General features: G+C 45.2%; 2 protein-coding genes across 3 annotated transcripts in view; both read left to right on the top strand.

Moving 5' to 3' along the window:
- TCTN2 (tectonic family member 2) overlaps nucleotides 1–8,013 on the top strand; it is a 28,492-nt gene extending 20,479 nt beyond the window's left edge. For both annotated transcript variants that reach the window (XM_055405376.2, XM_055405375.2), the window contains 5 exons: nucleotides 1,783–1,889; nucleotides 5,345–5,501; nucleotides 6,282–6,407; nucleotides 7,052–7,140; nucleotides 7,792–8,013. In XM_055405376.2, coding sequence (XP_055261351.2) covers nucleotides 1,783–1,889; nucleotides 5,345–5,501; nucleotides 6,282–6,407; nucleotides 7,052–7,140; nucleotides 7,792–7,895 — 583 coding nt within the window. In that variant the 3' untranslated portion in view covers nucleotides 7,896–8,013. The remainder of the gene's footprint in view (nucleotides 1–1,782; nucleotides 1,890–5,344; nucleotides 5,502–6,281; nucleotides 6,408–7,051; nucleotides 7,141–7,791) is intronic.
- Nucleotides 8,014–14,525: 6,512 nt separating this feature from the next.
- ATP6V0A2 (ATPase H+ transporting V0 subunit a2) overlaps nucleotides 14,526–16,157 on the top strand; it is a 41,204-nt gene continuing 39,572 nt past the window's right edge. Inside the window, exon 1 of the mRNA XM_055404671.2 lies at nucleotides 14,526–14,855. Coding sequence (XP_055260646.1) covers nucleotides 14,739–14,855 — 117 coding nt within the window. The 5' untranslated portion in view covers nucleotides 14,526–14,738. The remainder of the gene's footprint in view (nucleotides 14,856–16,157) is intronic.

Here is a 16,157-nt window from a genome sequence, read left to right as displayed (position 1 = left end):
AGTTCAGTTCAGTTCAGTTCAGTTCAGTCGCTCAGTCGTGTCCGACTCTCCGCGACCCCATGAATCACAGCACGCCAGGCCTCCCTGTCCATCACCAACTCCCGGAGTTCACTCAAACTCATGTCCACAGAATCGGTGATGCCATCCAGCCATCTCATTCTCCGTCGTCCCCTTCTCCTCCCGCCCCCAACCTTTCCCAGCATCAGAGTCTTTTCCAGTGAGTCAACTCGTCTCATGAGGTGGCCAAAGTACTGGGGCTGATGGATATTTGAAGTATTTCCACCTTTTGTGGAAGAGTGCTTTGTGAATTGTGTTTAGAGCATTCTTGTGTCACTTTTCGTTTGAACACCAGTTTTCCGTTCTTCTGGGTGTACACGCAGGAATGGAATGGCTGGGTCATCGTGTTTAATTTTTTGAGGAACTATCAAGTTGTTTTCCACAGAGGCAGTACCATTTTGCATTCCCACCAACAACTTACAAGGGGTCCAGTTTCTCCACATCCTTGCCAAAACTTGTTTGTTTTTTTGGCCGTGCCATTCAGCAGGAGGGCTCTTAGTTCCCTGACCAGGGATTGAACCCTCACCCTCTGCAGTGGAAGCTTGTAGACTTAACCACTGGACTGCCAGGGAATTCCCCCTCACCAACACTTGTTATTTTCCAGTTTTCTGAATAATAGTCAACCTAGTAGATGTGAGGTGGTATCTTCTTGTGGTTTTGATTGCATGTATTGGAGAAGGAAATACACTGGCAACCCACTCCAGTATTCTTGCCTGGAGAATTCCATGGACAGAGGAACTTGGAAGGCTATAGTCTATGGGGTCGCAAAATTTGATCTCCATGGACATGACTCAGCAACTAACACTTTCACTTTCATTCTTGTACCCGTCTCATCTGAAATATATCCCAAGTGGTGTACTTCTTTGGGGAGCAGGGAAAAGGTGGAGGTGACATTGAGAAGAGAGGAAAAAGTATGGGAATAAGTTACCCATGGTGGCTCCTGATGGAAGGGTGCGAGGCCTGAGTCAACAGTCAGAGTCTCTCCCTTGTGGTTCATAAGATTTGTACCTCCAGTGAGGTCACTGGAACAAGAGAGATGCTAAGTTCTAGTTCTTAATCTTAAACCTAATTAAAAAAAATTGTTTTTGGCTGCGCTGGGTCTCTGTTGCTGCATTTGGGCTTTCTCTAGTTGTGGCGAGTGGGGGTGATTCTTCATTGCAGAGCATAGGCACGAGGCACACAGGCTTCAGTAGTTGCAGCACGTGGGCTCAGTGGTTGTAGCACATGGGCTTAGTTGCTCCTCGGCAGGTAGTATCTTTCCGGAGCAGGGGATGAACCGTGTCCCCTGCATTAGCAGGTAGATTCTTATCCACTGGACCACCAGAGAAGTCCTCTTCACCTCATTTCATAACTCAAACTTCTAGCTAATTATTTAGGTTCCTTTTACTATGGGGTCACTCTGGCCCATGAACTTATCCTGGTAACTTGACATGTGATCTACCCACCTGCCAAGTTCTGTAACACGAAAAGGAGCTTGCACGTGATTCTAGTGTAAGTTACTAACGTTCTAAGTCTGAAGTGAAAGATTGCTTCCATGTGTCCTCCCCTTGCTGTGAAAGCTCATCTCAGGAAGACCATCCTCGAGGGGTGAGACTCCCAGCCTAGATCCCCTGGCAGTTTTTTTTTTGTTTAGGTATCCAGCAAGCACAACGTGGACACCCTCAGAGAGGACTTCAGGACAAGACCTGCTGGCCAGGAGCTGAGAAATGTCTTCCTCTCTTGCAGGGAGAATGCTGTTGAACTGCTTGATTCATTAGTACAAGTGACTCATGTTGCAATGAGAGGCAACTCCGATTACAACGATCTCAGTGATGGCTGGCTTGAAATAATACGTAAGTCAAAGCTGTGCACATGGAAAAGATGTACCTTGGTTGCTCTGACTATGTAGCGTCAGGTGTGGCATTAAAGCCTGACTCAACAATCGTCTTTCTTTGCTGTGATCCAACAGACATTTGTTTAGAGGTTAGCTCTCCAAGTAGGAGGCTTTTCATATCTTTTACCTCTTATTCACAATGGCTTTTTCGTTTTTTAAAGAGGAAATCTACAGGAAGTTCAAATTGCCCAGTTGTTGTATAAGCTAACGGTCTTTGGAAAAGGAAGTCTTAATGAGGTTTAAGGATTTCCAGTGCGTATCAGTCTGCATTCCTGTTTTTGATTGCCAGCAATATGGACAGTTGAGAACTGGTTTTATAATTTACAAAAGCAATTTTGTTAACTTAAAATTAAAAAGTGATAGAAAACATCGTGCTAAGCGAGAGAAGCTAGACACAAAGGAGCACATACTGTAGGACTCCATTTACAGTGCAGTGTTCAGAAGAGGCAGATCCATAGACATTGAAAGCAGACGAGTGGTTGCCCGAGGCTCAGGCTGTTGGAAGAAAATGAAGCGTGATTGCTAGTAAGTATAGGATTTCTTTTGGGGGGTGAGGAAAATGTTCTAAAGTTGAATCTGCTGCTGGTTGCATAACTCTGTGAATATAATTGAATTGAATTGTATCTTTAAATTTAAGTAGGTGAGCTATATGGCATATCAATAAAGCTATTAAAAAAGAAAGAAAGAAATTAAGGTGTAACAGAGCTAATAATAGCGGGGTCACCAAGGCCAGATAAAAAGATTTGACGTTCCAGCGTCTTTGGTCAGAGGCATTTGCTCTGAGTGTTGGGGTCAGAGGGGTTTGGTGTGTGAAGAAGAGATATACAGTAGGGAGTACAGGAAACAGACTTAGCCCCGATGAGCCTGATTTCCACTCCAATTACAGAGTGGCCATCTGGTCCCTGAGCTGTGGCTCACAGGGGTGGGCTAAAGTCACAGTTGTGGCAGAGCTGGAGCTAAACCCAGGGTTCCTACCTCTTCCTCTCCTCCCAGCCAGCAAGTCTGGTAGCGTTGCTATGATTTCTCAGGGTGTCTGGAATGCATAAGGGGCTTCCCAAGTGGCACTAGTGGTAAAGAACCCACCTGCTAATGCAGGAGACATAAGAGACTCTGGTTCGGGCCCTTGGTGGAAAAGATCCCCTGGAGGCAGGCACAGCAACCCACTCCGGTACTCTTGCCTGGAGAATCCCATGGACAGAGGAGCCTGGCCGGCTACAGTCCATGTGTGCATGCTAAGTTGCTTCAGTCATGTTCGACTCTTTAGGACCCCATGGACTGTAGCCCACCAGCCTCCTCAGTCCATGGGGTCGCAAAGAGTCAGATATGACTGAAGCGACTGAGCATGCATGCTTGAGTGTATAAAGGCACTTTGAATAGAGAGAGAGCTTCTTTTCTTCCTCTCCTTCCTGGGATTGCCTCTTGGGGCCTGCACGAGCTATCTGACGCTGCAGCATCTGCTTTCTTTTAATTTTTTTTTAATTTTCATTTTTTATTGGAGACTATTTACTTTACAATATTATATTGGTTTTGCCATACATTGACATGAATCCACCCCGGGTGTACATGTGTTCCCCTTCTTGAACCCCCCTCCCACAGCATCTGCTTTCTTAAGTCCCCTCCCATCCCTGTGGATGCTGCTGGGAGTGCAAACCGTCTCCCTACCCCGCACACTGAGTCCTGTCTTTACCCTTTCCACACAGTCTGAGGTCACTTCAGCTCATCAGGCTGGGATTCCTACAAAGGACCAGCCAGACACATGTCCCTGCACTTTCCCCACCCGTCGTAATTAGGGTCTGAATCATTATAACCCCCTCTGTCCTCTCCCCTGGGGGTGGCCAGGGATCACGTAACAGGTATGCCTGGCCGAGGTACTGCTGACCGCTTTCTGACTCAGGCAGTGGTGTCTGGCCAGCCACGCCTGTCCCACTTGTGCTCAAGACCCTAAGCCCAGAGTTAGGTCCTCATTTGGAAGTAGAACCCAGGGGTCGGGGCTTGTCAACTCCTTGTTAACCTGTTGGCCAGTGGGGTGGGCCGTGGAGGTGCCCGTGGGATGCAGGGAAGGGGTCAATAAAGCACTGGAGAAGTAAAAACCACGGGAAATTTCAAGACAGAAAGCCAGAGTTGGGAAGTCAGAGGTGATGGCATTGTGTTGCCTTCATGGTGGAAGCTGTTAGCTTGTATTTCATGTCTAAGCTGCAAGTCAACCCTGGTCCTCGTTAATAAACAGAAGAGGAACAGTGCTGTCCCCATGTATCAAGGAGAAGGAAACTGTTGGTGACAACCTTCCAGATCCCTGAAGAAACAAACAAATCCTCTCCAGAGTGGCCCTAAGACTTGCCATCTACATCCAGCAACTGCCTTTTGCTGTTTCTTCTCCCACCCCTGCAGAGGCCAGTTTTCAAGATGAATGACAATTCATCTCTTTTCCAATTTTATGCTCTTCCATTTGTATCACTGCTATGGCAGCACACCAGGAAGTTGCTTTTGAATTATTTAATCTGTAGTAACTAAAGTTGTTAGTATGGATTCTAAATGTCTTCCATAAGCTTTTACTAGAACAGTGACTGCTTAGAATAAGTCTCATGGCCTTTTACTGCAAGTCAATATTTCTGTTCAAACTCTGGGTGGATGTCAGTGAGGAGCTTGGGAACTGAATCATGATTTATAGTTTTATTAGGTGAATCAGAGATTTTAAAGTTCCAATGACTGAGTTAACATACAAAGGGACACTTTTCTTTAAGTCTTTATTTTAAAAAAAGCATTATTTATTTGACTATGCCAGGTGTTCTCATTGCGGTGGCCTCCCTTGTTGTGGAGCACGGGCTCCAGGGTGCTCAGGCTGCAGTAGCTGTGGCGCGTGGGCTTAGTAGATGCAGCTCCCGGGCTCTAGAGCACAGGCTCAGTAGTTGTGGCCCATGGGCTCAGTTGCTCCGTAGTATGTGGGATCTTCCTGGATCTGGGATTGAACATGCATCTTCTGCGTTGGCAGGCAGATTCTTTACCACTGAGCCCCCAGGGAAGCCCACGGAGACATTCTGAACACGAAAAGTGAAAGTGAAGTTGCTCAGTCATGTCTGACTCTTTGCGACCCCATGGACTGTAGCCTACCAGGGTCCTCCATCCATGGGATTTTCCAGGCAAGAGTGCTGGAGTGGGTTGCCATTTCCTTCTCCAGGGAGTCTTCCCAACCCAGGAATCAAACCCAGGTCTCCCGCATTGCAGGCAGACGCGTTACCGTTTGAACCACCAGGGAAGCAATGAGAGGCATATACCTAGAGCCTGTTAGAGATTAAAGACTCAATCCTCTGATTCCTGCCTAATAATATTTCCAATTTGCGGGGTTACATTACAGTACTGCAGGAAAACTGCAACTAAATCCTTCTTTCCAAAATGCACAACTTAACATCTCTCCAGGTGCAGATGCCCTTGATGCAGGCGCAGGCCCACCTGACAGCAACGTGCGCGGCATCTGCCTGGATGTTCCCGCGCAGCTGAACATCCGCATCCTCTTCTCGGATGCTGGCGCCGTGGAAGGCATGACTCAGCAGGAGATACTTGGCGTTGAGACTAGGTATGATGGCATCGAGGCTAAGTGTGCATTCTCAGGGAAGTTTCCTCAAGAGGTGGCAAAGAACACCAGCAACTTCAGGCTTATATCAGTTTAGCAAGTCCAGTGGAAAAAGGGTGCCTCCTTTCCCCATCTTTCTCAAAAATGGTCTAGGAAGACTTTCGTTGGTTCAGTTTCAGTCATGTGCTCCATTCTGAACCCATCACTATGGGCAGGAGAGTAGACAGATCTGATTGACCGGGTGTAGGTGATGGGCACATTCCTAGGTTCAGGTGAGTCCTCTCTGGTCTGCTCAACTGAGAGTGGGAAAGGGTTAGTTCCCTCTGGGGAAAATTGGGGCACAATTACTAGAAGAAAGGCACAGGGCTGCTGGGATAGGCAAAAAGGCAGCAACACAGAAAGCCCTCAAAAATCCTTAGCTACTGCTGCTGTTTTTACTATTACACTATTGTTTGAGACAAACAAGTGATAAAACAAATGAACTTTAAAAGCACCAGTATGAAATGAGATGACGGGGGGAGAAAGAGAGGAAGCGGAACTGGCAAAATGCTGGTAGTTGTTGCAGCCTGTGATAGGTCCGCAAGGGTTCATTATACAACTGTCTCAGCTTGTGTGTGCATTTGAAGATTTGCATCCTACACAGGGCGAAAGGTAGCACCAGTAAAACGTGAATCGTGTGTAGGAGACTCCCAGCTCACGTCGTTGTTGTGTCAGTTACCCGGTGTTCTTAGCAGACCAGAAGTGAGTGGGGACTTTGTTGCCTGCGTGACCTTTCCCTCCCAGGCTCTCTTCCGTGACCTGGCAGTTCCAGTGTGGACTGACTTGTGAGGACAAGGCTGACCTCTTCCCCATCAGCGCATCGGTCCAGTTTATTAAGATACCCGCACAGTTACCCCGTCCACTTACAAGGTAATCTACTTGCTGACCTCAGTGACATGATCAGGAAGCAGAAAAATATATGTTCAAAACTAAGAAGTTTAGGGACTTCCCTGGTGATCCAGTGGTTGAGACTCCTTGCTTCCACTGCAGGGGGCATGAGTTTGATCCCTGGTTGGGGGAGTAAGATCCCACATGCCACGTAGTGCTGCTGAATAAGTAAAAAACAATCGAAAGCTTTACTTCTTTAATCAAGTTTTTAATGAGTTTTTAAAAATAATTTTATTTATTTATTTTTGGTTGTGCTGGTTCTTCACTTCTGCTCCCGAGGACTTTTTCTAGTTGCAGAGAGTAGGGTCTACTCTTCAGTTTGAGTTTGTGGGCTTCTCATTGGAGTGACTTCTCTTGTTAACAGAACACAGGCTCTAGGCATGTGGGCTCAGTAGCTGCAGTTCTTGGGCTCTAGAGCACAGGCTCAGTAGTTGTGGCACACGGGCTTAGTTGCTCCATGGCACATGGGATTTTCCCTGATTAGGAACTGAACCCACGTCTCCTGCATTGACAGATGGATTCTTTACCACTGGAGCCACCAGGGAAGCCCTTTAATCAGGTTTTGATGCAGCTCATCAAAAGCATGTTTTGTTATAGCTACTGTAACCTTCTAAAATGTTTTCTAGATTCCAGATCAATTTTACAGAGTACGACTGTAACAGAAATGAGGTTTGTTGGCCACAACTTCTGTATCCACTGACCCAATATTATCGAGGTAGGTGAAGCCCTTTTCTGAAATGATTATCATTATGTTACATCAATTAAAAAACTTTTTGAAAAAAGTATAAATGTCACGGGAAAGTTAAAACATATAGCAAAGTTTTAAAAAGAAAACATGTCCTGATGTTGCCATTTAGAAATGATCACTATTTATGTTTTGGCTTATTTCTACCTCCAAAAAGTTAAGAAATAACAACAATCCTGGATATTCCCTGGTGGTCCAGTGGTTAAGACTCTGTGCATTCACTGTAGAGGGCATGGCTTTGATCTCTGGATCCCTGATCAGGGAACTAAGATCCCATAGGCTGTATGGCTCAGCCAAGAATGCCCCCAAGACCAAAAAAACATTGCTTACACCGCTGTATTTAAAATGCATAACCAGCAAGGTCCTACTGTACAGCACAGAGAACTCTGCTCAGTGTCATGTGGCAGCCTGGATGGGAGGGGAGTTTAGGGGAGAATGGATACATGTATACATGTATATATACATGTATATGTATGGCTGAGTCCCTTTGCTGTTCACCTGAAACTATCACATTATTAATAGGCTGTACCGCAATACAAAATAAAAAGTTTAAAAAAAATAAAATAATGATGATGATAATGACAAAAAAAATGTTGCTTAGTTTGATTCATTGTCTTGCAGGAGAGCCTTACTTTCAGTGTGTGGCCAAGAGCTTACTACTGGTATCCTTCATCATATTAGCTGTATTCCTCAGTAACCCCTGGATCAGAATACACAAAGCTTAGAATTCAACTACCGTCTGACTTCTTACAGATCATCAGCTTCTACGTCAGGGATTTGTTGTCCTCTTGTGTGCCTTTCTGTAAAATCTTAATAAATGAAATGTTTTATTTTTATAGAAAATTGTATTAAGTGCTCCACAAATTAAATTCACATATGTAGCTATCCAAACGTTCAAAGCAGTTCAGAGTGGGTGTTCTCACCAATGCACCAGAGTGAGCAAAATGCCTGAGAGGGTCAACTGTGTCAATAAGTTTAATGAGGAACTTTATTTCGTCACAGATTATGAAAATTATAGGAGTTTTGGTGCAAATGTTATTCCTATCATAGTCAGTCTTTGAATTTTTTATATACTTCTGTTGAAATGATAAGTTTCCACTATTCCAAAGAAAGGATTAGAAATGCCTTAAAGTCTGTTGACTTAAAAAATATTCACAGCCTCAAACTTGAGAGTTATGTTTTATTTGGTGGGAATTTTTAGGACTTCAAGCCCAGGAAACACCGTCTCAAATGATTCTGAGAGAACTGCTCTGAGGAGGTGAGGAGAGGAGTCAAGTTATATAGAAGTTTTGCAACAAAGGGCAAGTAGTTTGAACATCAAAAGATTACTGTTATTAAAACCAGATATCCCAAGTTAAGGGATTTTGCACTTTTCTGTGTATGGGAAGTTGCAGGAGTCTGGGCCCACTGAAATCATTCCTTTCAAATGTATGAATGAATGAAATCATTCCTTTCATTTCTATATACTTCAGCTATATAGAGCCACTCTCCTGTGTTTTTAGACTTCCCAGGTGACTCAGTGGTAAAGAATCTACCTGCTGATGCAGGAGACACAGGAGACATGGTTTCATCCCTGGGTTGGGAAGATCCCCTGAAGTAGGAAATGGCAAACCACTCCAGTATTCTTGCCTGGAAAGTTTCATGGATAGAGGAGCCTGGTGGGCTATGGTTTGCAATCCACTGTGCTGAAAAGAGTTCGACGTGACTGAGCATGCATGCACATCCTGAGGTTGTTTTCCTCAGGGCTTACTGTAGGGAGTGGCTGTAGTCTGATGACTGCTAGATCGCAGGTGTTCTACGCCTTCCTGAATTCCCTTAGGGCTCACCATCTCACATTGGAGGGCTGCAATTGTTGATGACTGTGATATCCTTCTCCAGGAGATCTTTGATATGGCAGGAAATATTCCATTTCTGAAGTCTTAAAAAGTGTGAATAATACGAAAATCCAAAAAAATGCATAAGGCAAGATGTAGGGGTCAGGGGAAAGGACCTAACGTAGGAGGTAAGTAAAACAAAACCAGGAGTGAACACAAGCCCATGAAAAAATATGCCAGTGACCTTGCATTTAGTAAAGGTAGGTCCCTAATATAGTCTTCAGTTTGCAAAAAATCCAAAATATGATTAGCTGTAGGAATCATGGGGACCACTGATTAGAAAATAATCTGGCTTTCAATGAAGTACAGTTTTTCCTAGTTGAGTCTTGAGAGAAATTCCTCCTGGGGCCTCTTACAAAGGGACAGACAGCATGATGCAGCATGGGGACGGGGGCAGAGCGGCTGTCTCCAACCACAGCGTGGCCACATTGCCACCTCCAGTGAGGTTTCTTGGTGGTCTAGATAAAGTTGGTCATTGTTTCAGATGGACTTTGTGCACCATGGGTAAATGGAATTTTCTAAAGCAATTCTCTTTTCTCTCTGAGTTCTGAGCATCTCTTGACATCCTGGTGCTATGTACATGTTGTTGCATCTTTTTTTTTTTTTTCTACACCATGTGGCTTGTGGGGTTCTATTTCCTCAACCAGGGATCAAATCCATGCACTACAAACTACTGTTTTGTAATACAATGAGAAATGGAATATTTTGTGCCATATCAGTAAACTAAGGATGTCACAGTGATCAGTGATTGTAGCTACCATGACTGGTGAGCTGGTGAGCCCCAAGGGAACTCAGGAAGGAAAGAATACCTGCCACCTAGAAGCCGTCAAGATTGTAGCCACTCCCTATGGTGGAGCCCTGAGGAATCTCAGAATATGATGTGAAATAGAGTGTTTCCTGCCATATCAGTAAATAAAGATGTCACAGTTAATAGCGATTGCAGCCCTTTGGTGTGAGCTGTTGAGCCCTAAGGGAATTCACGAAGAAGGAGGATACCTGCTATCTAACACCCAAGACTGTAGCCACTCCCTGTGGTGAGACCAAGGAAAGGAAGCTCAGGATGTGAAAACAGGATACTGGCCCCAGATAGGTGAGATGCCTATGAAAGGAATAGTTTCAGTGAGCCCAGACTCTTGCATCTTGCCATACATAAAAAATCACTAAATTCCTTAACTTCAGATATCTGTTTTTTTCTTAATTAACAATAATCTTTTGATGTTCAGACTACCTTCCCCTTGTTGCAAACTTCTTTATAACCTGACTCCTCCCCCTGCTCCTCAGAACTGTTCTCTCAGGATCACATTGTCTCCTGGGCTTGAAGTCCTAAAAATTCCCACCAAGTAAAACATAACTCTCCACTTTTAGGTTGTGAATACTTTTTAAAAAGTCTGCAACATCATGGAAACACTGAATTTCTCCCCACTCTACTGAACTCTTTCTTGGATGTGGATCTCTGTGGGTTGAGGTGATTACACCCCCTAGGAATTGAAAATTGTCTTTTATTAAAGCAAAGGAAATACCCAACTGATTGGTTCTTTGCAGTGATTCAGTCTTTCCCTGGCAGTTAGCATAACTAGCTCTGTGAAGTTAATGTAAAATTTCCAAATGACAGGGAATTTAGGCTGATTTTGTGGGCTTTGTTAGGGTGATTTTGCACTTGAGAAGGGGAAAACTTTGACAGTAGAAGGGGATTAGGGTCAGAGCAAACCCAGGTCTCCTGCATTGTAGGCAGATTCTTTACAATTTGATCTACAGGGAAGACCTTACTATATAGAGTTTATACGTTCATATATGCATTTGGGAAGTATTTATTTATACTACTGCCCTGAACCCTGGAGATACCAAGGCAATGTCCCTTGTCTAGTAGAATTGACTGAAACAAAACAAAACATCTTCAACCTAACTCTGAAAGTTGAGAGTTACATTTTGTTTGGGGATCTTGCTGAGGGCTATAACTCAGGAAGGTAGCCTCTCAGATTGCTGTGAAACTGAAAAAGGTAAGGGAGAAGCCAGGATATACAAGAGTTTTTGTTGAAGGAAAAAAACCATGTAGTTGAACATCAAAAGATTACTGTAATTACAAAGAACAGCCATCACAAGTTAATGATTTTTAGTGCTTTTGTTGACAAGTCCAAGCTTGCTCTGCTTGCCTCATGACAGGCCAGTGAATTGGAGACAAGGTGTTGAGGCAAGGAATATGAATTTTTGGAAAGCTGGCTGATGGAGAAGATGGCACACTAATGTCTCAAAATAACCACTTTGTCCAGGTCTGGATGCCAGGTTCTTTTATAGACCAGAGAGAGAGCCACAAGGAACTAAACTCAAAAGGCAGAATAGAGAAGGAAAAGCAATGAGGAAGTAAAGTAAAAAAGGCCATCAAGCTTGCAGTACTTGTCAGGGAACGGCCAGCCTCAGGAAGGGATGTGTTAATCTCTTTTTTTCCTCACAGCCGTTCACAGGTGTGCAGGGTCAGAGTCTCTCTTTGAGCTGAACAAAGGCACTTTAGTTTAACAGGCAGAGTGGCAGGGTCCTCGAGGCAGGCCGTTTTGTATGATTATAATAACAACAGCAATGAAAAGCAAGTCAAAGAAACAGTTGAAACATGGAGTCAGAATTGGTTCTTCTCTGCAACACTTTTCCATGCGTGGGAAGGTGGAAGAGTCTTGGCTCGTGGAAATTATTCTTTAGATATGCATCTTAACTGTTTAGGACCGGTAACTTATTTTTCTCCTTTCTGAATCCCCTCAGGATGAACCCTTGGGGGTGGCTGCAGTGGCTAATGGCTTAATGGCTGTGACATCCTTTGCTTACTGAAATGGCAGGTGATTTTTTTTTTTTTTTTTGTCCAGGAAGTTTTACATTCTACTGGAGGAAAACTGGCAATAAACATAGACAAGATAATGGAGAAAATAAAACAGGACTGCCTAGGGTGGGGTGGTAGGGACACTTCTGCTGGTGGTCAGGACCAGCTTCTTAGAAGCAGTGACATTTGAGCTGAGACTTGTAGGAGCTAATCTTGAGAAGGTCCTGGAGAAGGGTGTTCTAGGCAGAGAGAAGGGAAGAGTCAGCAAGTTCAAGTGCACCAACCTGGAAAAAGAAGGCAGGTGGGTGGTGTGGAGACCAGGGCTTGGGGAAGGCAGAGGTTAGACCCGGTGGCCCTGGTAAGCAGTTTGAACTTTATTTGGAACGAAGTGGGAGAAGTCAGAAGATTTTAAGTAAGCTCACATCCTATTTTCGTCTTGTCAGGGATCTCTGTAGCTGCTGTGTGCAGGATCCTAGCAAGAGCAGTCTGGCACCAGACTCTGCTTTGTCCACACAGGGGCCAGGACCCCAGAGAAAAACACCACATGGGGTGTAATTCCGTTGATAAGAAATGTCCTGACAGCCTTTTGGAAATTGGGCAGGGGCTGTTGCTGGATGCGGGTGTCACTGACGGGTCTTCAGCATACCATGCAGAAGTAACATGTTCCCAGGATTGGAAACAGAGCTAAAGCAGGAGACTCTTCCTGATCCCTATGAAGACTTTATGTACTATCACCTCCAGTACTATGGCTACTATAAAGATTCTCTTATGCTGAGTTCACCGTTTGTCAAGAGCAGACAGCTTCTTTATGATGACATTGGCGAAGTAAACCCGCATCTTAGAGAACTCCAAGATATCTTCGCTTTTTTCTCTGGCAGCGTGCTGCTGCAGGCTCCAAGATGGCCAATAGAATGTGAGGTCATCAAGAAGCGCATTCATCATATTGGTAATGTGACTTATGTATCATGGCCTTGCTGTTCCGATAGTCTGTATGATAGTTTTAAGTTCTATGCATACTAAAGTACAAGGCAGGACAGATTCACTATCTTAGCTCACTCGAAAATGTTTAAGCTCTGAGAAACTGATACACACTTCCCAAAGTCAAAAGTTACACTAACGTTTAAATTTATTCATAGGTATTTTACTCTCTTTGAGGCAGCTGGAAATGAGAATGTTGTCTTAATTTTTCTTTCATTATTCGTGTATAGAAATGCAACAGAATTTTGTGTATTGATTTTGTATTTTGCAAAATGCAAAATTTGTTATTAGTTCTAACAAGTTTTCTGAATTTGTTATTAGTTCTAACAGCTTTCTGATAGAGTCTTTAGGGTTTTCTATATATAATATGTCAGTGGTAGTTTTACTTCTTCCTTTGCAATTTAAAGAGCTTTTATTTCTTTTTCTTCCCTGATTGCTCTGGCTAGGATTTCCCGTACTATGTTGAATAAAGTGGTCAGAGTAGGCATACTTGTTGTGCTCTGATCTTAAAGGAAAAGCTTTCAGCTTTTCACTGTTGAGTATGTTAGCTGAGGGCTTGACATTCATGGCTTTTATTATTTTGAGGTGGTCCGTCTATACTCCCTTTGCTGAGCATTTTTGTCGTAAAGGATGTTGGATTTTGTTCGGATGCTTCTTCTTCGTGTGTTGAAACAATCTTACGATTTTTATCCTCCATTTTGTTACTGTGGTGTGTCACGTTGGCTGATTTGTGAACACTGAACCATCCTTGCAACCCTGGAATAAATCCCGCTTGATCATGGTGTATGATTCTTTTAGGTATTGTTGAATTTAAGTTGTGTCTTTATATGCCCTTGGCTTTCATCAGGGGCTCCTGTACTTAAAATGGTAGGAAGTTGCCCAAGTCCCATATGAGAAATCTTTCAGAACTGAGTGTTAATGAAAAAAACCTTGTTTCCTCTGAAGAAATTGGTATACTTGTTCCTTTCTAGTAATAAGAAAAATGTAGCTGATCGTTCTGTCCTGACTTGGAAGCTCAGGGACACATTTTGTAGAGTTGTTGCACCAACTTTCTGGCTTATTTTTACGCCTTATACTTCTGTTGTATATGCTTTTTGTTAAAAATTTCTCCATAGTCTTTATAGAAAGAACCAAGATATAATTAATTTACAAACACACTGGAAACTTAGGATTGGAATTTGATTCAACCAGACTAGCCATTTGAATAATCATTATTACTATATCAGTTCTAATAAAGTACCTTTTATGTTCTTAAAAAAAAAAAAAGTTCTGACAGACAGATCTATGGAGAAAAGGTTGTTTAGTGCCTGTCGGGAGCTAGTGGATGAGAAGGGGACTGACTGCAGCTGAGCAGGAGAAATCTTTATGGGGTTGATGGAAACGTTCTCAAATTGATCCCGACACTGAACTCTGTAACTTTACTAAAAATCACAAAATTGTAATACTCTAGTCGGGTGAACTTTCTGGCACGTAATATCAATAAAACTCCTCCTATAAAGCTGTGAACGGCAGAGAGAGGGGCAGCTTCTGGTCAGGCTGGGGCTGAGTTCCTGAATCCCCCGCATTGACGCGGGGTGAGCGCCAGTTGGCCCCGCAGCCGCCGTCGGCCGCAACTCCCCGCGCCATTGGTCGGTCGGTGGGGGGCGGGCGCGCGCGCGCGTGGGGGCGGAACCGGAACCGGCTGTAGCCGAGGGGGCGGGGCCTCGAGGGCGGTGTTGGAGGCGGCGGAGCGGCGGCCGCGGTGGCCCGGCTGGGGACAGCTGCTGAAGCCCGGAGCCCCATGGTTCGGAGCCGCGGCCAGGCCGCAGGAGAAGCTCGATCCCCGGGTCACCCCGGCTGACCGTGCGGGCCCGCGCAGCCCGGAGCCGCCGGCGCCCGTCGGGTCCCGCGGGGGGGGCGCGGGCCTGTCCGCCATGGGGTCCCTATTCCGGAGCGAGACCATGTGCCTGGCGCAGCTCTTCCTGCAGTCTGGCACGGCCTACGAGTGCCTCAGCGTCCTGGGCGAGAAGGGCCTGGTCGAGTTCCGAGACGTGAGTGTCGCCCGGGAGATGCGGGCTGTCGCTCCCCGCCAAGCTCCCTCATTGCACCTTTCGCTCGGGCGTCCTTCCCCGCGGGCACCTGGGCAGGGGCGCCCATTTCCCAGACGGGGAAGCTGAGGTCCACTTTCCAGCCAGAGCTTCCGCAGAGCGGGGCCCGAGCCCAGGGTAGCCGGATATCTGGTCCGCGGCCGCCCTGCCTGGGTTAGTTAGGAACGCTTGTCTTCAGCAGCTCAGGTCGTGCCATCTGATGCTTCGGAGGCAGGCACTGGGCTAATTAAGCGGGAGAACAAATCTGTTAAGGCCTCTTGAAGCCCTTTTGGAACTTACAGGGACGGGGAGGAGGGGAGGAATATTAAGTAATGATACGTAAACAGGAATACGTTTGCTGTACTGACAATAAAAGGGGATGGTGAGATGGTGCCCCCGGTAGGGGCGGTCAGGGAAACCTCTCTGAGGAGGTGTTCTTGGGCTGAGACCTGAGTGAGGAGTGAGCCAGTCCTGGTAAGTTCTGGGGGACACGGACCCAGGTGGAGGGAACAGGAAGAGCCAGGAGCCTGAATTAGGAATGAACTTGTTGTAAGCTCCCTGACGGCGGGATTTTTTGTCGTTCACTGTTACCTGGTGATGTATTGATACATAGCACTACCGCGTATGGAATAGGAGTAGAGTCAGAATTTGTTGAAAGGGAGCTGTCCCCCCAACAAGTAGTAGTAAACACTTGTTTTATATATCTATTTGTTTTTTGTTTGGCTCCACCATGGACTGTCAACCCCTGTAAGAGTCTTGTTCATTCCTGATTCCTAAGTACAGCCCTTGGCTTTGTGGGCATTAATAGGCATTTGTTAAATGAATGAACAAGCTTGTATCAAGTGCTTGCTGAGTTTGGTACTGGAGAATCAGGGGTGAGCAGGATGGACAAAGTCCCTGTGTTTTTTTTGCTCGCAATCTGGGAGGAGTTAACAAACACACTCTGATTATGAGCTGTAATAAGTGCCATGCAGGAAAAAACAGTGTGAAAAGGAGATTATGAAGCACGACCTGGCTGATTGAGCGCGAAGTCACTTGAGTGAACACTTTTATTTCTTGGGACCTACCTTTCATTGCCTTGGTTTCCCTTCATCTTTCTGAGGGCGCTTTAGTTTCAAGAGGGAACTCTTCTACCCAATATTTGATATCAGCAATCCTTGGGTTGGTCCCCCAAGGCAGTTGCAGGGTCAGAGAGAAACTCCTGAATGACAGGTGAGACTGCAGAGAGGGTCCAGCTTGTCCTGGTTCTTGGAGCCACTTGGGTTT

Source organism: Moschus berezovskii, chromosome 19 (genome assembly GCF_049115385.1).
Source record: "Moschus berezovskii isolate FMDL1 chromosome 19, NW_MosBer_1.0, whole genome shotgun sequence".
Lineage (NCBI taxonomy): Eukaryota > Metazoa > Chordata > Mammalia > Artiodactyla > Moschidae > Moschus > Moschus berezovskii.
Note: the sequence above shows the minus strand (reverse complement) of the source record. Positions and strands in the feature narration are given on the sequence as shown.